At 39.5% G+C, this 21940-nt stretch overlaps 1 protein-coding gene across 5 annotated transcripts in view; it reads left to right on the forward strand.

Moving 5' to 3' along the window:
• RUNX1T1 (RUNX1 partner transcriptional co-repressor 1) overlaps positions 1 to 21940 on the forward strand; it is a 117424-nt gene that overhangs the window by 91454 nt on the left and 4030 nt on the right. For all 5 annotated transcript variants that reach the window (XM_072852235.1, XM_072852231.1, XM_072852233.1 and 2 more), the window contains 3 exons: positions 5843 to 5911; positions 12041 to 12231; positions 21868 to 21940. The exon at positions 21868 to 21940 is cut by the window's right edge and continues 4030 nt beyond it. In XM_072852235.1, the coding sequence (XP_072708336.1) occupies positions 5843 to 5911; positions 12041 to 12231; positions 21868 to 21940 (333 nt within the window). The remainder of the gene's footprint in view (positions 1 to 5842; positions 5912 to 12040; positions 12232 to 21867) is intronic.

Genomic DNA, 21940 nt, shown 5'->3' on the forward strand with positions numbered 1-21940 from the left:
CATAGATAGCTCTCACTGAACTGCTCTGAGCTGAAATTTAGCATAGATAGTTTGAGTCCAAAAGAAATTGAAGAAAATTCTGGTTGTCATTTTGAACCAGCAGACCTTTTTTCTGCCAAAGATTTTTGTGCTTCTTTTAATTTGACATCCCTGTAAATCATGTTGAGCTTGACAGTTCACAGTATTTGATCAATATTTTTCTGTTGATATTTTTTATTAAGAAATCAAATGAAATATTTGATAATTTGTTTTAATGCAGTGTAATCAAATACATGGATTAGCCAGCTGCAACAGGTTACAAGCTCTCATTATTCTCTGAGAGTGTGTTGAAGGTAAGATGGGTCCATTCTTTTCAGTCTGAATAATACATGTTTATGAAAGTCTAAAAATGACTCCGAATTTAGATATATTCACTTGATGAACTGTGATGGTCTATGAAGTGAATAATACATCATCCGATTGCTCCATTTCTGCTGAAGAATTTCAGTACTACATACTGCAGCAGGACTGCAACTTTCATCCTAATAGTGAATAATTACACATATCAGACAATGTATACTGAAATACACACAGTCGGATAAATTAAAGATGAGGGTTCTTCAACATCGTGGGTTATAAACAAGATCTATGACCTTATTGAGTGCAGCTGTGGCTCTAGATAAGTGGTGTAGGCACACATCAGAAGGTCTGCGGTGATGTTGATATTTTGTGTCTATTGAATTTATCTGAATGGAAATCTTACAAAACAGAGTTTGAAATCTCCAACTGAAGAGTGCTAATACCTGCAGGATTTGCCCCAGGAAGCCAGGATTCTCAGAAGTGTATGAATTTGTCAAAAACACATAGGTTAGCCATTTCTTAATACTTTTTTAAATGTTAACCCTTTCAGAGCTAGTTTATATTTTATCAAAGGTTGTCCACCCTCATACTTTCAGTGTTAGCCAGGGCATTCCTACCGATACATGTCTGTTCATGCTGCGATTATAAAATCTTTCCTTTGCCATTTGCAGATAATCGGCATTGCTGTGATATGCATGATATTCTCAACATGAGCTAACAGGAATGCTGTGAATACCACAGTAACATTTATAACTTGTAATTCTAGAATGTAAAACCTCTGTAATCCTGGTCACTGATGATATTAAGTATTGCTCTTAATCCACTCACTGCACGGGAGGTTTGGGCTGGATTGTGGCATACTGAATTGCATGCTGTTAGATAGGGCTACAGCTGCAGAAACATTGTGGGTTTGTATTCTCAGTATTCATTTCCGACCTCCTTGGGACTAGGGTCATTTTTATCCATCCCTTATACCACCCTTGTTACTGTTGTGCTTTGCAAAATAACTCGTAGGTGGCATAAAAGAGAGAAAAAACTATTGCTGCCAGTTATTGGAAGTTTGTTCTTTGTTGAGGATGATTCAGTAATACAGTACCTGTGTGGTTTTCCTTTTCTTATTCTTTTTAAATGAGAACACAACTGTATTTTTAATGCAATTTCACGTGTGTTCAAGGAGTGTTGTAATAGCAACAAAAATGTATTAGAGGGCAAAGAAGGACAAAGATGTACATGAAAATACTTGAAACTCATGCCCCCCAACAAGATTAGCAGGGTAGTCTCATTCAGTATTACACTTCTTCAGATTTGTATCTGTATATTCCACGCATTGGAGGGGCTCACTTTTGAGCCTGATTCTTACAAACAAGGCATTGAATATTTATTCCTCTGAGAAGTTTGTTGCCTGCATCCCACCAATGGTGTTACATTTATTATATGGTAGAATGAAGCAAAACTTGCATATGAAATATGAAAAGCATACAAATACATATAAAAGCATATATATTTCATATAGTTCAGGGCTGGTTATATGCAGCTTTTATTATGCTTGAGCCCTAATGTTCACTGTGGCATACAGGGTATTGTTGTTGCTGCCAGTGTTTTCATAAATACAATAAATACTAAAAGGTCCCCAAAAGATCAGCTGTTCATCTCTATTTCTTCTTATTTTGTTATTATAGGCTTTGATGTCATTGTCCAGGGGTAAAAACCTCCATTCTTTTATATTTTCAACCCATCTTCTGTTCTTTCTTTCCAAATATGAATTAGGCGTATTGACAGTTTTGACCACATTTTTTCCTTTTAAGTCTTTCTATTCTGTTTTCTTGGGTTTGGTCCTTATTATCATATGAGAGTTCACCTCCTTTATTTGGTCCTAACTTTTCGTCTCAGTTTTGCTTCCCAGACCCAAATTTATTTCTGCTCTTAAAACTTCACATCTCTCTCGGTACGTTCAGCACCCATTCTCCTTATCTTAAAACCATGAAAAATAAGTGGTCCACAGGATATTTCTACTTGCTGAACACCAGAAATCTGTTTGATCAATTAACTGTCAATGATTCTTATGGTTGAATGCGTTCTTGCAATAAATAGTCAGAGGCCATATGGAACATGGCACCATATTGTGACTATAGGATTTTTTTTTTTAATGTTTTCTTTCTTATTTAAAAAAATATCCACGATAGACTAAAAATAGTACTTTTTCTATATATTTTAGAAAACAATGTATTATGTTGTCCCGTGCTATTCAGTAGAATGTGAGGTCTGAAACTGAGACCAATTTTTTTGTCTTTTCTTCATGTGTATTCTTATGTGCCAGTCCAGCAATGTTATTGCTGAAAAGTATATTTCACATTAAAATAGAAAATTCTAAAAACATTTTCAATTTCAAAATTGATTTTATTCCTACTTCATACAGACTTTTCACAGGCAAGTATTGATTGCTCTCATGTCTATGTGCTTTTTATTTTCCTTGTTGGGCTTTTCCGTATGGTTCAGTAGGAACCAGACTGATTATCAACAAGTGCTCTCAAACCATGCCTCTCTGTGTATTTCAAGTAAATTCAGTAGTGTACATCCCTTTGATCTGCATAATAACACTGTTGCATTTTCACCATTAACAAATCTGTATTATGTCTGACATGAAAAACTTTTTCCGTTATCCTTTTCTGTATGAGCTGCCTTGTCACTTCACACATTAGGTTATTCCGAATTTTATAAAATAACATTTTAATAACATAATATTTCCTAATTTTATTAAATAACATTAGGTTATTCACACTTCACACATTAGGTTATTCCTGATTTTGTCCGTTTTCATTCCATTTCTTTCCAGGCAGAATTTACTTTGACTTCTAGGTGCCGCAATCAGTCAGTTAATATAGCGCATTCTTCCTCATTATGGCTTTTTGCAGTTGGTTTTACATTTGGTGTTTTAGGGACTTCACTTGATTGTGTTACTTTTGGTTTGAGTTTGCTAGACATCCAAGTTAAGATCTTCTGTTTTAGTTTTAGTGAGCAAGTTCTTTGATTCTTAATCTGAAGCACACCTTACCTTAAAAATAATAGTAATATAAGACTTAAACTCTGGTCACATCCTGTAGTTTAGCCCCCAAAAGAAGATTGTTTTCATAGACTCATCACCACTGACTAAACAATAGTCACGTTAATAATATTTTTCTTGCTTGGAAAATATGGTTTTTATTATCTTCATAAGTGCTTCTTGTCTTTTTTTGTGCGCCATTCCAAACTATGGGAAAGTCTCTCACACAAGCTCTTGATTTAATTCTTCTTGCAGAGGATCTCATTCCTCATGTAAATAATTTGTGGTTGGAATAAGAGCTTGATTGATGTTTATGTTTTGGAAATTTTAACAATTAGCTGGCAATCTGGTCATTTATGTCATTGAATTCCATTTTTGGAAAGTCATGTGTACCAAAAAATCAGCTCCACATCTCTTTATTTTTAATACTAAGTACCACGGTAAAGGACTTAAATCAAGGTTATGATCCCCTTGCAGTGGATAGTACCTTAAGTAGCAGACACGGAAACTCAACCCAAAACACAAGACATGAATGGAGCAAACCCCTTGTTTTGCCACATTTGGAGTCGGGTTGGGTCTTTTCCTGCAGGTATTGCAGGAGAGCAAATAAGAGTGTTTTAATTTTTCGCCTTTAGTTTTCCTGAGCTTTCAAGCAATGTTTTCTGCTTCCTCCTCTGTTCTTGGCTGAACTGGCACTCTTCCCATAAGTCTAAAAGCCTCCAAGGGATGAGAGAAGTGTACACAGTGATATTTGTCATCTCCAGAATCATACGAGCCAAGTGATACTGAGAATTTTCCCATTTTCAGCATCAGGTCTGAGTCCTCTGTCCTGTCGGTTAAACCAATGTAAATAGTTAGCTGTTTTGCAGAATCTTGCACAGACACACCCATCATTTTCTGCTCAAGATGTGTGGAATTCTGCCTACAAAAATCCGTTTTATTTTCATCCCATACTTCAGTGGCAAACAGAAGAGCTGGGGAAATCCACTCAGCTGCCTGTCAGATGGGAAGATTCAGTCCACCCCATTGGCGTCTGCAGATTCTTGTGCTAGGAACTGCATCTGTGGAACAGTGTGCAGGGACTGGGATTCCCTGCTCTCTGCGTAGCTGAAACAGCCCCTGTCACTTCCACCTTTGTTAGCTGTCTGCAAAATTACATGTCATCTTTTAAATGTATTTCTGTAGCCTACTGTATGTAAACAGTACTGCATGGATATGTATGGTGGTGTAAAAAATGCTTTGCAAAACCTAATGATTCAACCTTTTTCTGAAAAATACTACTTTTTGACCAAGTTATCGAATAATAACTTTGAGATACAAAAATGAATATGTTTAGTAAAATTAATATTCAAAGAATGGCATGTGTACTTATGTTTCCAACTCAGCCATCAAACAGGATGTTTAATTTCTAGCAACATCTCTAAAAAGACGCAAACCTTATCTAATGTAATAAATCAAGTTATTTTATTTTGACGATTGAATTCTATCACACAGGCAATAGTAATCATGGCAATGAACTAACCTTTCTGGTTTGTTTTTTTTAATTTCTCCTCTATTACTTTGAAAAATAGTGAATCAGTTTGTAAATTGTATTTGAAAAGAGCAGCTTTTCATCTGCTGAGAATCTGTATGCTAAATTTCAGGCCAAAGTGAATTTTCTTTCTGTATCGTCTGATCTTGTGTCTTTGAAGTCCGTGTGGAAGGGATCTTGCTGATTTCAGAGCTCTTAGGCTCAGGTCCAGAGGTTAAACCCTTTAAAAAAAGAGGAGGGGGGGAAGAGCTGTCAAAATGTGATTGAAATATATGGGTGAATTACGAGCTTCAGCTCCAGTGAGGTTGTTTGGCAGCATATGTATTTAGGGGCTTAACCTAAAGTTAAAGGTTCTGTTTTTCAAACTCGTGCAGCTACAGTTGCCAACATGGGCTCAGATATAGGAAAGTGTAGCTCTGAACATGCAGAAACACCCCTTTCTTTTTCTATGGACAGCTTATTTGATCACTGGAGTGACATCTTGGCTTTTGTCGCCGCTCGTCAGTAGCCATTCTGTTTTCACAGAGCAGAAGTGCCAAGCGCGGACTGTTGCCCGCTTTCTTCTTCCTTTTCATAAACATAATGACAAAGGATGAAGCATGTCACTCTCTCAGTTGGCCTCGCAAAGCCAGCCTTAAAAGCGTGGAAACTGGCATATAGAGTTGACTTGAAACACTGTAAAATAAAAATAAAGCAAACTAGTCTCAGCTTGGCTTAAGGTGAGACATTCAACATCCTAAACATTGATCTGGTCTATGTGACATTCGTGCGCTACAGCCACGGCACGCGTTTTATTTTGTATAAGAAAATACTTCCCGCGATTTTTTTTGCCTGAGTAAAGGGAAAAGGTATTTCTCTAAGCCTTGTTCTCGACAAGCAAGCATTGCTTACGATGCTCTTTCTTTTTCCCTCCGCACCCCCTCCTCCTGCAGAATCGCATCGGGAATTCCTTCACAGGCCTGCGTCTGGATACGTGCCAGAGGAGATCTGGAAGAAAGCTGGTAAGAACTGTTTAAAAACATCAGCTTAGTCTTCTGGCAGCTGTGTGCAGTTGTTAATGCACTGATGTGAGGAAGGAAGAAAAAAAAAAAGGGGGGGGGCTTACTAGTAACAAGAAGACATTGTGTTTAATAATCTTAAACTGGAACTGATCAGGACATGAAATAATCTTTATAATAGAAGCATCTGCTGCTATAGTTAGGGGGATATCAGTGCTTCTATTAAGGACCCCTATTTTCTGGGGTTATAATGGTTTCAGGCTGAAACTGGATATGCTAAAGTTTCAGTCTGTTAGCAATTTAAAAAAAAAAAAGTTTGTGGGTTTTGGTCGTGTTTTTTTTTTTTTAAGCTTCAAGGTTCTTACCTAGTTAAGGTCAGAATTCCCAATGGAGGGGAAAAAACCTAAGTGTACCTGTTAAAGAAAAACCTCCAGCTATGCAATGTACCTAACCATTCTTAATTTTAAAAAGATTTTGTGCCTGTCAGCCCCCAGTGAAGTCTGTGCTCATAAACTTGCAAAGTTTTCAATGAAGTAAGCAGGATTGCATCTCCGCAGCTGCTTGGGGTGGTTGCACAGGCATTGACAGCGTCTTCCCTGAGCTTGAAAAGCACCATGGGCAGATGTTGTGGTTGTACAGAGTTTTCTTCAACACTTTAAAACTCTGCCTGAGTGCAGAAGTTTCCTGGCGAGGATCCTATTGCGGTGCTGGAGCTAAACCTTTGCTCTCGCGACATCAATATCGGAGTTTCCTTGTTTTCAGAGGGGCCAGGAGGTAGCTCTTGAGCTCCAGCAACGTAGCTGAGCTTCTGTATATGTACTCATACACCCCCACCCCCCCTTTTGAACACCTGTATAACCATGAAGTCTCCTGCAGCTGTCTGAGCAGGAGTTAATGATTAAATGGCAAATATGCAGCAGTTTTGATGCTTTCTGATCAAATCTCCTGTAACTGCTTGCTGCTTCTTGGTGTATTTTAAACCAGATACAGAACATATGTCTGCTGGCATATTTTTGCATCAGACAAGAAGTTGTGTTGTTTGTGTGATGTGGGTTTATCATGTAAAGCCTGCATTTGTCAATATGTAAATTAATATTTTTGGAACGGCTGTGGTTTATGTGAAAAATAACAAAATAATCTACAACTTTTTCTTCTGTCCAAGGAAAGTGTAGCCTGTGTAACTCAATGCTCTTGTGTACCCAAAACTATTTGTATAGTTTGTTTTGCCATATTTATGTTAACATCTTAAATGAAAAATAAGAAAAAAACATGCAGTCCCAAGAAATCTCAGTGAGAGGAGCATTATTCAGTTGAATTTCAGGAACTTTATGCTTCTCGCAAAATCTAGGTTTTGATGTTGTTTGGCATATCAGGTCATTTATGACTCCTAGATGCAGTACAATAGAAGAAAAAAGTTTCTTCATAAGCTAGCAATACAAGAAAAAAAGTTTCTTCATAAGCTAGCGATACAAGTTAATTGAAGCTTTTGGCCTGAGTTATAAAATTGAATGTGCATTCACATTGCATATATCCGCAAATGGTAGTGTACAGGAGCTGTGACGTCATCGTGTGAACATATATGTCATCAGATCCTTTGAAACAAAGTTTTGCCTTTGATCCCATTTCGAGTCTCTTATTTTCATGCTAATGCGGGATTAAATCAGATTCCCTGCATTAACTGAGCGTGCCTGTGAATTGGAGAATAAAAAAAGTCTGATTCTCTACAGGATGCACACCTGTATCTGTTATTAAGAGTCGTAAAACATCAGAAAGCATACTGCTTTTCATAAATCATGGGCCTTCATTTTCAGGAGGGTGCACTGAAGTTGGAGATCTCTACAATTTTGTAATCCGTTCAAGGCAGTAAAGGTGCAATTCAGCTCTGTAAGAGTAGGTCGCTAGTGCCATTTGAGATGCTCCATAGTTTCCTGGCTGGGCTGCAACTGCCAGTCAAGAAGGCTGCAAATCTCTCTCAAGTCATTTCTGCTGGCTCAGTGTGAATATCTCGGTATCTCAAATGTCCGAAAAGACCAATGTGTAGGCAGCTGAATCAAGTATAGAAGTCTGATTAGGACGCTGAATCCATTGAACTGAAAGAATTTGGCATAAAAATGGTTAATAAGCAACCTCAAAATCCTGTGAAAAAGGGATTCCCTTTAAACTTTTGGAGATTGATAGACTCCAGCGCAATTCTTTAAATATACCAAGTTAAGCACGTGCTTTTGTGATTGTTGGAGCAAGCACGTAGAAAGCAGCACCTTGTGAATTAAAGCCATGTGAACCCAATTCAGTTTCATACATCAGTGGAAAGTCGTCAGTCTCCTGATTCATCTCATTGAATTACGGGTACATAGATGAAGAGTCCAAGCCAAGTTCTTGGTGTCCCTCAGTAGTCAAGAGAGAGGCAGGCATGTGAAGAGGATCAGTCAGATCATAGGTTGGATGACTTGCTCTCTGGAAATACCTATTTCTCTTTATTAAATACTGAGGGGACCCCAGGCCCACCATGGGCTGCTGCATTAGCTTCTTTCTGTGTCATGAGGAAACTGTCTCCCAGCCGTCTCCTATCACACAGCAAGGCCTACTGTTCATGGCAGTTCTGGACTGGAGTTACCAGTTACTCCAGTTACTTACTGGAGCTAAGCTCTGGAGTTACCAAACAGGTGTGGAATGACCATACTTTGTCATACAAGGACAGTAAAGATCCTGCACATTCTCCAGGGCAGTCCTGAGAAAGGGATTGTGCATTTTGGAGTATGAAACCTCAACAACTCATGTCACCAGCTCCCAACGACCTCTTTGCCAGGGTTAGCCTGAGAGTGAGGTGATGCAAAATGTCATGGTGGCACAGGACTGCACCCTTGCCCACCACCTTTCCTTTTCCATCACGGGAAGTGCGTGTGCCCGCCATGTGAGGGAGGTGACCAGGAGCTGGCTGGGGAATCACCATGTTGGGTTATATGCAGGAGTGAATGGTGAGTTGAGTACCTCTCCTGAGCCAGCTCCAAGGACCCCTGATCACGCTGAGTATCACCTATTCCACGCAGGCTGCTGGCTCCCTGCAGCTTCTCTCATGAGTTAGCCCTACTCAAAGAGAAGGATTCAATTACATTCTTAAAAACACAGAGCGAATTTATGCCAAGAATGCTTAGCGTTAGTGGGAAAATGGAGAATGCAGATACCTGCGTCTTAGATATTTGGTTTTAAAAATTTCCGGGTTTATGTTTTCTGGTACTGGAATCTAATCACTTTTCCTTTCTCTGGAAAAGCAGGGAAAGGAAGAATGCTGGTATCGTTCTTGGTCTTCATAGCTCAGCATTGTCAAGGCAAATAAAATCTCCTTCACTGTCACCCATAACTTTTCCTGCACAGATATTACAGCTTTTATTGTTATCTGAAACTATGAAGCCTGCATTCTAGTTCTATAAAATATCTCTAGGTGCTGGAAACGTTTATTTTAAGCAGATGTGCAGAAAATCAGCAGAAAATCAGATAGGAAATCTTGTGTTCATGAGTTCATAATGTATTGAAATCATGGTGGTGCGTTGTGACCAAAAAACCCAACATATTTTAACTACTTGTTTTTACACTTAGTATAGCACAACACAAGTTCTGTTGTCAAAGTTAATGGAAATACTAAAGTCCAATCCATAGTTTATGCCAGTTAAAAAGTATCAGTCAGGCATATAGCCTCGTAAGCACTTTTAGCATCTTCACGCTCTCAGAAGCTTTGCAAAAAAACTTATGCAGTATAGAAGTTAGAATATAGTTAATTCTGTAAATTATTGAGTAAATAATTGAATAAAGTTCAATTCCTATATTTGGACTGAAAAGAAGTAGATTATGTAGGATGAAAAACTATAAAATTGGAAGTCTCGGTAAGGTGTTGGGAGTATTGTGCTTCTGTTTAGTATAATAGTTTAAACTGGCATTTCTAACCACTGCAAACACCTCAATGTAAGGCTAAATTTATATGATGTAATGAAAGCGCATCATGCCATACAAAGATAATTTCTATTCGTAGCAAATATCAGCAAGAATACAAATTTTCTCAAAGAAATCCACTTTGTTAATAACAGCAGTTCATAGACACAAATGTCTGTATTTAAGTTGCCTCATTTTTATGAAAATGGTAATAAAATTGCATCTGTATGTTTGCCTGTGTATATTTCTTTTCTCACGATCAGTGAATGTTTGCAGTTGGTAATAAATATTCAAGCACCTTGCAAATGTCCTACCAATTCCCTTTGCTGATCCGTGTGTGCCTGTGGGACTGGAATAGGAATGCATAATTTAAATATAAATTGCCTGATTTGCATATACAATTAGTCTAGCGGCAGCTTTGATCGTAAGCAAAAATTATTGTCCTGTATTGCCACTTAGATAGAATTTTAATTCACCTTGAATATTCAAAGTAAATTAAGCCTTGGCTGTATGGTTGAAGGGTATGATTTTTTCCTCTCCGGAGGCTTTCCCCTAAACAACATTTATGGTAGGGTAATATATAGGGGCATATTTTCAGCCTCATAAAAATAAAGGCATAAGTTTTATTTCTAAATTCCCCTCCCTCGAAAACTTCAGTTGAAACATCTCTCGCAGACATGCACAGACGGAACACACACACACAGAGCATAATAGTACTCTTCTTTAATTTTCATTAATTCAATTTTAGTCAGTACATGGCTTAAAGTTAAGTCTTTATTGTAATTTGCTTAATAACTGAAAATGGAGACTTCATGTAGTCCTTATTTTTTTTTAAATAACAAGTGCAGAGCTGTGAGACATAAAAACTCAAGAGAGTTATTGACATAGTGTCTGTATGTAACAGTTAGGTCTATGTGCATGTGCACCCACGCAAATACACGGGCTAAATACATGGACTAAAACTCAAACCCGTAACACAGTTGTAATACTTAGATTTAATCTACAGTAAAACATTTTTTATTAGAAATCTATGTTTTTAATTAAACAGAACATTTAATTAAGGTGGTTTTTAAGTGGATGAAACAATTAAGTGCAAACACTTGAATGAAACATGTCATAATTAGTTTTAATAGAGTGTTAATTGGTACTAGGTTTGCCAAGTTAATAATTACTGCTTATTAAATTTTCAATTAATCATTGTCATTTTGCTTTGAATAAAGATGAAAATTAGATAAACTAATTCAGGGGGAGGATGGTTTCCTTGTTAATTAGAGCAGTTAATTAAAAAAAAAAATTGCTTGTTTTAGTTGTCAATTAAAAGACTGTTCATTAGTAAAATCTTTGCACTCTTCCTGCATCAAAACTCAAATAACTAATTTGTGACAATCCATGTTTTCCGGAATAAAAGATATGACGCTAGTCTATACCGAAGGAAAGGGCTCACGCTGGCTTAGTTCTTTCACGAGCAGCGTGAAGGTTTGAGCTGAGCGGAGCAGCGTGCCCCTGCACAGCGTTAATTGCGCACTGCAGCCTTGCTGGCGGTCGTCTGCCAGAAGTTGAGTCTTCACAGTGTCAACATGGGTTCGAAGGAGAGATCAAGAGGTCAAATGAATGTTCATAAACAAATTTTAATTTTGGCTCATGAAATTAGATGTCCAGGAAAACGTATTGGATGAATGATTTAAAAAATTTTAAATAAACTCTTGGGGGTTTTTTAACTTCATGTATTTTTTCATTAACATATGGGAAAAAAATTGTTAATGACTATAAATCTTGTCTTAATTTCCAGAGCTTAAAGATACATTTTTGAAAAAGTCTGTAACGTTATGTCTTAAACAATAATTTTTGCCAAAGATATTTATAAATCTGGTGTGCTGCAAACCCAATTATCCAAGTAAAATGTTGAAAAAGATTACAAAAATAACGCACCAGAGATCTGAAATGTCTGTACTTAAAGAAGTACTGACTGTGAATCAAAATAGCAAGAATCATCACAAGTGTTAGAGGCTTGTGAGAGCTGTTGGTGATGGGGAAGTAAAGAAGCACCGGGGTGGTCCTGAAGAGTCTTGAGGAACCAGGTTCCTCTGTGTACTTCTCAAAATGAAGACTCTCAATATGATAGAGTCTCCGCTGCATTTCACGCATCAGTCCTACGTAGCCCTGTGCCCGCCGTCCTGTGCTGATGAGGTTTTCTTCCCTCCTTTGTAGAGGAAGCTGTCAATGAAGTAAAGCGTCAGGCGATGGCCGAGTTGCAGAAGGCAGTGTCGGAGGCAGAGCGGAAAGCTCACGACATGATCACTTCAGAGAGAGCTAAGATGGAGCGCACGGTCGCTGAAGCCAAGCGCCAGGCTGCAGAGGATGCACTAGCTGTTATCAATCAGCAGGAGGATTCGAGCGAGGTAAGGTCTTTGCTGGGCAGGCATCCCCTCTGGCTGCAAACCATCGGTGGATCTGGGCTGGCTTTAATCTAGCTGGCGCAGGCTATTTGCGTGACATCGGAGTTCAGTGCCCACTATTAACTGTTTGCACAGTTGCTTTGGACGCATATTTCGGGCACGTGCTGAGCTCCAAATTTTCTTGGCTACGTTGTAATCTGAGCCCAAAATAGCTAGTGAACTTGAGCTGCGTTCTCACCTTTTAACTGCTGTTCAGGGTTACGTATAATGGACACATTTCTGTTCTAATTTAGCTTTTCAGTAGCTTTATTTTAAAGCTCTTCAAACTACCATATTGAATAGATAACAAGTTTGGTGGAAAATATTTCACACTGAAATCTAATTTAAACAAAGAAACAGTTACTTAAGAGATTGTAGAGCAAGGCAGCTAAAAGCTTGTCTGGGGAAAGTGTTGGATGTAGAAGTGATTAGCAAAAGATGATGGCTCCTGTAGGACAGAACGTGAATGTAGATTTGCAAGTGTTGCCTTATTTGAATGTTTTGGCTACAGGGAATATATGAGAGTTGAGGAGTGGGCAAACAGCATTTGGAAGGAGGAAAAATAGACTGAACGAGCAACAAAGAGTAAAACAAGAATAAGTATGTTAAATCTTGATTTACTTTCAGACCTGAGAGTGGAAGCCTTGAATTGCTGCGGTATAGGACATCCAGCAGCACGGCTAGCTGGAAGCTGGGAGTGAAAGAACAGCGTGTGTTTGACCAGTGCTGCAGCAGTCTAGATAGCAATTCAGTTTTACATCGTTACAGAAAAACATCATCCTAAGTTAAAATTGCCCTTAAAAACAGACATGACAAAGAAATGACGTCAGTTAAAAGTTATTTGTATATAATCTTCATCTCAAGGCCACTGAAATGAAAGAACGTTACTTTGGTGAAGTGTTTAGTGTTCTTGTACTGAGATCTTGGCTGTAGTAAAACCACCTTTTAGTATAAATTCTAAATGGCAGGGAGTTGGCAAAAAGAGTAGATAGCGGTACCTGCTGTGTGGGGACATACATTGGTGTACACTAGTGTCAAAGCACTTTTCATGGGCTGGATGGGCAGCGCTGTAGAAGAGTCACTTAAGTTGAAAGCTGCCGATGAGCTAGCTGCAGCATGCCGAGAAAACTGGCAAAAGTCACGAGCAGATAAGTCGGTGGCATGCTGCAGTATGCATCCATAATTTGAGGGAGCGTAAGATTTTAATTCATACCAGGCTTCTCTGGAGATGAAAGACCATTGTGGGATCACTGAATGCCCAGAGTTTCTCCTTAATGTGTAGCAGATGAATAACAAGGAGACAAAAGGAATTGATTTTCAGCATCTGAAAGTTTCTCAGGAAGAAAAGGACTAGGGGAAGTGTATGTACCCTTTAAGTACTAACTGTTCCATTGTAGATTAAATGAGACATAAATTCAATTTATTGGCATTTTGTATCTGAGATACTCAAGGACATTTTTCCTGCACTGTGTTCATAGAAAGGGCATTTGTCTGACTTAGCATCATTAAAAGAGCTGTCATTTTGTGTGTGTATATATAAAAGAGACTCCTATTGTTAAAACCAAAATTCCAAAGGTAAATGCCTTTGGAGGAAACTGCAAATTAAAGCTGTTTAGTGAACTGCTATAGTGTAGGCAGGACAGAGGAAGTACTTATATGTCAATACATACAGCCCATTCTTCCACAAGCAAATGTGCATCCAAAGGAACGTGTAGAGAGTTTGTGTGCTGTAATTGACTCCTGAGCAGTCATAGCTGTTATACAGCTCTGGAAAAGGCTGTATAACAACAGACATCTTTACTTCTTCTCCAGCAGATTGCTTACAAGGTTGTTCACTTCTTGGAAACAAGACTTTAAAAAAAGGCAAATAATTCTTTTAATTGCACTGTAATATATGTGGCTCATAGGGTTACACATGTTCTCCAGGCTGTGCATCCTCAGGGAGGATACAAGCCTCCTGGACCTAGAAATGAAGTCTAGTGTCCTGGTCCTGCAGCTTTCACCCCTGTGGTCATGAGTGGCACATCAGGGTGGCTGTTTTGAGGTGAAAAATACAGGTTTTAGTAAACCTGCACAGAGAACTCAAGTTTGCTCAGTTTGTGTTCACAGGTGCTTGGTTAATTCTGAAGGGAGATGATAGTGGTACTTATTTGAGAGTTAGATGTGTCTATTCAGTTTTTATAATTATTTCTTCTTTGGCTTCTAATTATGCCAAACTCCAAACACTTAGGGCAATGCTGCTCACGATTACCTGTTAACTCAGGCTGGGTTTTTTTTTTTTTTTTGATAACTCCTGTAAAAATGGACCAGCCTTTTCCTTAATCTTTGAGGACAGGAGATCAGTTTGTCAGTGTTCAAAAATGGTTTCTTTGGAAATGAGACCTTGTGTTTATTGGGGTTGAGGAATAAAACTTCACGTTTGCTTTGGTGTTCATTATTTCTCGCTATATATGTGAATGCCCCTCCTCATATGTCTCAGTTGTAAGTCTCCATAAACTTCTCTTTGTTTACAACTTTCAGCAGTACGCTTCCAGCAACGCAGATTCCTGCGTACTAAAGGCACGGGAGTAATATTTCCAGGGCTAGAATATTTCCAGTTCCAAATACAAGGATGCTGAAGTAGCAGCTTCTGCAGTCTTACATATTTAGAGGAAGGCTGAACATCACTCCTCATTTCTTATCCTTGGTGGGACATTATGCCAAGGCCTGCAAGAGAGCTTAGTATAGGCTGCTATATAATGCACTTCCTGACAGAGAATATTTCTCCCATGGGTGTCATTTGTTCTTTTGGCTGTGGAAACTATGAATGGAAATGGGAATTTGGCACCAGATTTCTACTGTATCAGATATAATTTTCGTCTGATACGACCACTGCCTGTCTATTGGCAAGGTTTCTCCCTTACAGCTCTTCATTCGTTATTCAGCAAAATGCAACCTGGACTTGGCTGAGGCTTCTTGAACCTGCTCTGGTGTGAGAACTTTGTGGCATGATTTTTATTACAGTCTTCTCCAGAGCTCAAAGTGATAACTAGTACTAAGACTGGAGATTTTTGTAATTATTACAATTTTAAGATAATATGTAGTCTCCTCGTCCAAGACCTTTCAGAGGTCTCACAAAGAGAAGTAGTTTGGGTTTTGAATATTTTGATGTTGTTGTTCTTTTTGTCTTGTGTTTTCTTGTTGTTGTTGTTGATGATGGGTGTCCAAAGAAGGGCAACGAAGCTGGTGAAAGGTCCAGAGCACAAGTCTTATGAGGAGTGGCTGAGGGAACTGGGGTTGTTTAGCCTGGAGAAAAGGAGGCTGAGGAGAGACCTTATTGCTCTCTACCTGAAAGAAGGCTGTAGAGAGGTGGGTGCTGGTCTCTTCTCCCAGGTAACAAGTGATAGGATGGGAGGAAATGGCCTCAAGTTGCACCAAGGGAGGTTTAGACTGGATATTAGGAAATTTTACTTCACTGAAAGGGTTATCAAGCATTGGAACAGGCTGCCCAGAGAAGTGGTTGAGTCGCCATCCCTGGAAGTATTTAAAAGACGTTTGGATGAGGTGCTTAGGGACATGGTACAGTGGTGGTCTTGGTAGTGTAGGTTTACAGTTGGACTTGATGATCTTAAAGGTCTTTTCCAACCTGTGTGATTCTGTGATTCTTGGGGTTTTTTGTGGCTTTTTTTGTGTTTTGTATGGGGTTTTTTGTGTATTGTTTTGCCTTGGTTTTAACCCAGAAAAAGTAGCATCCCTGACTGCAAGACTGTGTGCAAGAAAACAGTGAAGCTGGACACATTGAACTGACGGGAGCAAAATAAAGGGGGCTTAGGACAGTGAGAGGACTAATAGGGGTGGTATGATATTTGGAAGCATCCTGAGTTTTAAGAAGTGGTCTGCAATATTCTGAGAATCACCATATTACATAGTATAGTTTTAATTTCTGACCCTGAGCTGGTCCCTTGTTGAACTATTGTTCTTTGCTTAAGTTTGAATTGTTCAGTATGGTTTAATTCACAGTGCCACTGCTTTGGTGTCTGTACATACACTTTCTAAAGATTTCCATTATTTCACAGCATGAGGCCGTGCGACTGACCAGGACATGTTCAGTATTTTCTGTTATTATAATGAGAGATTGGTTGAAGACCAGCAACTAGAGCACACTGCTGTTGGAAAGCAAAAGGACAGGAGAAGGCCTACCTGTCAGCATGGCTGTTCCTGAACCACAAATTATTTCTTTACCAGTTCCTTACAGTTGCTTGACAAAAGATGACCCATTCATCAGTAGTTGACTTGGCTAAGTACAGAAACATGTGTGAGCAGCCTACTCTTTAATGACTGCCGTGCTTGCTTTGGCTGCAATGTACTGTTGTGCAAATCAATTTTAATAGTAAGGGTGAACAGCTTAGCAAAGAGACTGGCTGCCCAGATTGTAGGGGGGAAAAAAAATCATCAAAACATCTGTCTTTCTGCTCTGGTATAAAATGCCACTGAAAAATCTGACACTCAGTGTTCTTCCTCACTTTTGAGTAGGGTGGGGGCTGGGGATGGGAAAGGAGCACAAATGTTTTGGTTCTCTCTACTGAAAGCAGATGCTGACATCTGCTCAGATAAAACAAGTATGTAACTGGTCCAACACTGCTTTTAAGAGATGTGTAATGTTAGGGCTTGTTTATATTGCAGCAGTTTATGTTGTATGTGAATATCACACTTACCTGACATTTTGAAGACAGCTGGGTTCAATCTCTGCTGACCAATCCATTGAGACCAGGACTGTGCCAGCAAACCTTACTCTGAGCATCAGATGCTGTGATTCAGGCAAGCCTAGTTTTTGGGCTGGTATTAAATTTAATGCATATGTCAGCTAATGTTTAATTTTTTTGGCCGGGCATCTCTTAGAAAGTAACACATCATTCCCTGCAGTGGTGGGTGGTACAGAGGTGCCAGAGCCATGTGTTCTGCGCAGGACCAGTCCAGATGTGATGTGAACATTGGCACTGCCCCGAACTCCATTGGCGCTGCCCCATGGCTAGCCAGCTTGCACGTCTCTTCCGTATGCTTCTCTGCACTTCTGTTTTCAGGATTTAGCTTCTCTCATGCTGACTTGTATGAACATAGATGTACTTCACACAATAAACCGTGGCTTGGGCAAGCCCGGAGCATTCAGAGATAGGTGTAACTTTACTAGAAGCATGTAAAGGTTTGAATATCTTTGTATGGAGCATTGCATTTTGATGCAGCGTGGGAATTTCCAAAGTACCAATGTGTTTCCCTTTCTAATGGGTGTTGGACAGAATTTTCATAAACAACTTCGCTGGTTTTTTGCACTGGTGTTCAGTGGCTCATACAGTCCTCATTTACGCCACTGTGGTTTCAGTAATTTCTAGATGTTCTTTTTCTTGTGGTTAGCAGTGATAGAGTTTTGAATGCCATGGGAATTGCAGAACCAGGAAAAATCTGTGTTCTTTGTACCCAGCCATGCTTCCTTTCCTGGTAAACTGGGGAAATCCAGAATTTGTCAAAGATGACAGAGCAGTGTTTGACACGGTATTACGGCATTTCAGAGTTCATAATCTCTTTGACATGTCACAGTTCATTTGGGTTTTTTTTTTTTTTTCTTTAAGCCAGCTCTACACGGAGTCTCAGCTGGAGGTGTCAGAGGAAAGCAAATACTCAATTGTGGTTAAATATTTCAAAGATGAAAGCAACAGGATGGGCAAAATTGTTGACAAGTATGTGTCCTGGTACTGGAGACCACAGCAATGGAGACCATTGGTGTTTAAGGATTTCCATGATGGCAAACAGAAGTTTATGAGTTCTGTTGTTTGAAGATGGAAGCTTAAGTGCATGAGAATTAAGAGTCTGACCTAAGATAAGGCTGTGACCTAAGACTGATGTTCCTTGTCAGTTGAAAGAGGAGGATGAAATATGATCAGTGGCATAGATTCGGAGCGAGATTCCCATCTGGTGTAATTTAGCCCAATTTCATTGAATTAATCCATTTTCAAGGTAGTGAAGTTAAATTGAATTATCTAGTCTGAGAATCTGGCCTTTTGTATAACCTCACTGTTTCACAGGAAAATCAATGCAGAGTTAAACTGTAATCCAGTCCTCCTCGTAGTTTTAGCTACATCTGGAACTCTATAAAGCATGAGCTGCAAGTGCAGTGTAGTAGGTCACTACCTAAAGGCAGAGAAGATAGACCAGGAGAGGCTTTGAGAGATCTGCTACTCCCTTTCCCAACGCATGATCGACTCTAGCTGTATCATTCCTGTAAGATACCTTATTTTCCTGTGCTTTAGTGATGGAGATTCTCCAGTGCCTCTAGGCAAATTTTGCCTGTCCTTAAAAAGATTCCTTATAGCATCTCTTTTCCAGTTTTTCTTGCAGCTGTTTGATCCCCTTATTTCTCCTGTTCATCTGTGTAGATGTGGTCATTGCCTGTTTCACTGCAGTAGCTTCCAAGATGTTTGACTGCTACTGTCCCCTCAGGCTACCGTCTCTCCGTAGGTTTAACAGTCTCAGTTCGTTCAGTCTCTTCTCATAGCTTGTGTTTGTCTGACCTCAGATTATTCTGGCTGCCTTTCTCTGGGTTCTTTCCAAGTCTTATTTATCTTATTTCATTTGCTGTATTGGAAGTGCATCATCCCAACCTGGACAGTACTGCAGGCTGAGCCTTGCCAGTGCTAGGAGATGCAGAGTCTTAACTCAGGTGTAAAGCAGTCCATAGTCCTGCTCGTACGCCCTCGTATGATGATTGACACCTTGTCATCCACATGACGTTTTGGTCCCCTGTTATCTGAGATACTGTCTACACAGGTCAGCTAGGGTGCTCCGTTTTGCTGGTACCTGCTAGAGTTTCCCAGGAGGGAAGGTACCTTGACCGTGCTCAATCCGATAGTGAGCTCAAGCTCTGTCCGTGATATCTGGATCAACTGGAAATACGTGAGCAGGGGTGCACAAACACAGCCCAGGCCATTAGCTGGCATCTCAAGCCTGGCTTTTCTTTGGTAGAATTTGGGCTCTGGAGCTATCAGCCGGCAATGTGAACAGAAATCATCTGTTGCCAAAGCTTGCGGTGCCTGAGCCTGATCCTTGCTGCTGTTTTTCACTACTCACACATGGGAAGGAGCAATGAATGGCCACAGTGGTGAGGACTGTGTAGGACAGGGAGCTCTGCACATCAAGTCCAGCTACTATTGCAGTGCAAGCTCCCCGTGGCATGTGTATGCTAATTTGCACTATCGTAATTTTTAAATGCAATAAGTTGTTGCATAAATGTGAGCTGTAAAATTTATTTTGAAATTCTTGTATTTTATGTGCTTTTATTCCCGCAATTACTCTAAAGCTGTAATGACCTGTTAAATTAGAAATAATAAGTCCAATGGACAAAATCACATACCAGACAATGTAGGACACATTAAGTAATCATGTACGGAGCCAGCTTTGAGCTTTGTCACTTCATTAAAATCTTGCGCTTATGTATCACTTTTCATGTTCTGTACAGGCTGATAGTTAATTGATGACTATTTTAATAAGAAAGTTGAACCAATACGGTTAAAATTAAATGACTGTTTTCTGACATCAATACAGATCTTGTGATAAGATACTGAAATATCATCTGGTGGCTCTGGTCATGTCTGGGAGACAGTTCTGTCTGTGCAGATAGGCCCTCCCCAAAAGGGGAAGCAAAATGAAGATTCCCCAGAAGTTGGCCTATGTTAACTAAATAGATAATTAAATAGAAAAAGTTTGACATCCTCGTAATAATTCCAGCACAATTAAAGCATGCACTGCAATGTTGCAATTGGGTCTGCACAGGGGAAGGATACCTGCACCTGGGCAGGTGCTGGTTGACTTCAGCATTATTCCATGTGGGGAAAAGTGTCTTTTCAGAAAAGTCTGCATGGTGAGCTTTGTACATGTGTATTTGTTTTCAGATGAGGGGATAAAGGGAAATATGGGCTAAACCCAGTGCTGGCAATTTAGTTGGAAACAAATAGCTAGGAGGTCAGCAGGCATGGCAGTAGGTGGAAATTCTGTGCAAGCATGGTTGGAGCAGAATTACACCATGTCTACCGATCACAGTGCAAGCATCAAGCTGGCAAAATGAAATTTTCATAAGTACGATGCGACTGTTGAGAACTATTAGTATAGAAAAAGAAGGAGAATCCAGGTATATCACAATTGTTCTCTTTCTGGTCAGTAGGATGAGGCATTGTATCTCTTTGAAATGCTGAAACAAACTTGCCAGGTCATTTCAGTGTATGTGTAAATGTGCCTGTGGGGGCACGTGTTCATGTACAGTGTTCTAAATTACTTATAGTTATTTTTCATTGTGGAGATAAAGGTCTTTTAAAGAAAAGGTGTTCAGGAATAGTACAGCTGTCCGTTTCCAAAGGTGGTTTTACCTCTCCAGCACTGGACAGAGTTTGAGTGAAACGAACCTGAAGCAATGAATACTGAATCAAAACCAGGTGATGCCAGACAAGGAGTCTGAATTCCCGACATTTAACTACCAGAAACATCTGTTTCTGTGTGTTGGTAATTCCACCTTTTTTTGAAAGTGTTTTTAAAGATGGGAACAATTTTATGAATTTAAAAAAAAAAAAAAAGTCCCCAACACATGTATCTGTAATTACCTGGTTTAGTCTGTGTGTTTAATCAGTATGAATTGAGAATGCCATGTACGTTTGATTTCAATCTCAAAGAGCAATTAAGCACTGGACAGTTACTCTTCCCCCATCTGTTAGTATGTGCCTATGCCAAAAAAACCCAAAACCACCCAACCAAAAAAAAAACCACCACCAAAACAACCAACACCCAGCAAAAAGGGGGAGAATGGAACTCTAACACAGATGTTTTCTAAAGAAGCCACTTGACTCCAATTAAATGTCTAATTTCCTTAAAATATTGTTTTGGATTTAGATCTTTGTTTGATTCTGAAATTGGGAATTTTTTTTTAATGTAGTTGAGGAATATCACTTAAAGATTGGCCGTGTTCCAGCATCCAGCTGGCATAGCTATAGAGTGTGTGAAAGTGAATAGCATACATATTCTGCGGTGGCTTCCCCATCCTGCCAAAGATTTAGGCTCCAGCTTAACTATTCACTGCCAGAAGTGCCACTGAGTCAAATGGCATTACTCAGACGATTAAAATCGAGGTTTTCCTGGGGTAACAAGTCTTACCGATGTATTAGGTCTTTTTCTCCCTCTCTTTTCTTGCATTAGTCCCTCTCCACTTTTAGAGAAGCACTTTTTTTATGTGTATGTTTCATTATTTGTTTTGATAATCTGGCAGAGGAGCTAGCTGAAGTTTTACTGAAACTTTCTATTAGTCATCATGCTCCTGGTGACTGGACATGAGGGAGTATGTGGAGTTTGCATTGCTGGTACTAGCAGGTAGCTGCTTTTGTTCTTGCCCAGTTTCTGAGGGTCAACGTCCCCCAGGTGACTGGAGCTGCTGTGGAACAGGTTCAGCCACCCAAGGTAGCACCTACTGATGCCTCGACCATCGTTAGGCAGAAGGTTGACTAGCAGCTCCCTGCCAGCTGTTTTAAATACAAATTGTAGGACACTAACTAATTTCTCCCATCTCTCCCCCTCCTCTTTTGCTTCTAGAGTTGCTGGAACTGTGGCCGGAAAGCTAGTGAAACCTGCAGTGGCTGCAACACAGCACGATACTGTGGCTCAT

This window comes from Ciconia boyciana, chromosome 2 (genome assembly GCF_034638445.1).
Source record: "Ciconia boyciana chromosome 2, ASM3463844v1, whole genome shotgun sequence".
NCBI lineage: Eukaryota > Metazoa > Chordata > Aves > Ciconiiformes > Ciconiidae > Ciconia > Ciconia boyciana.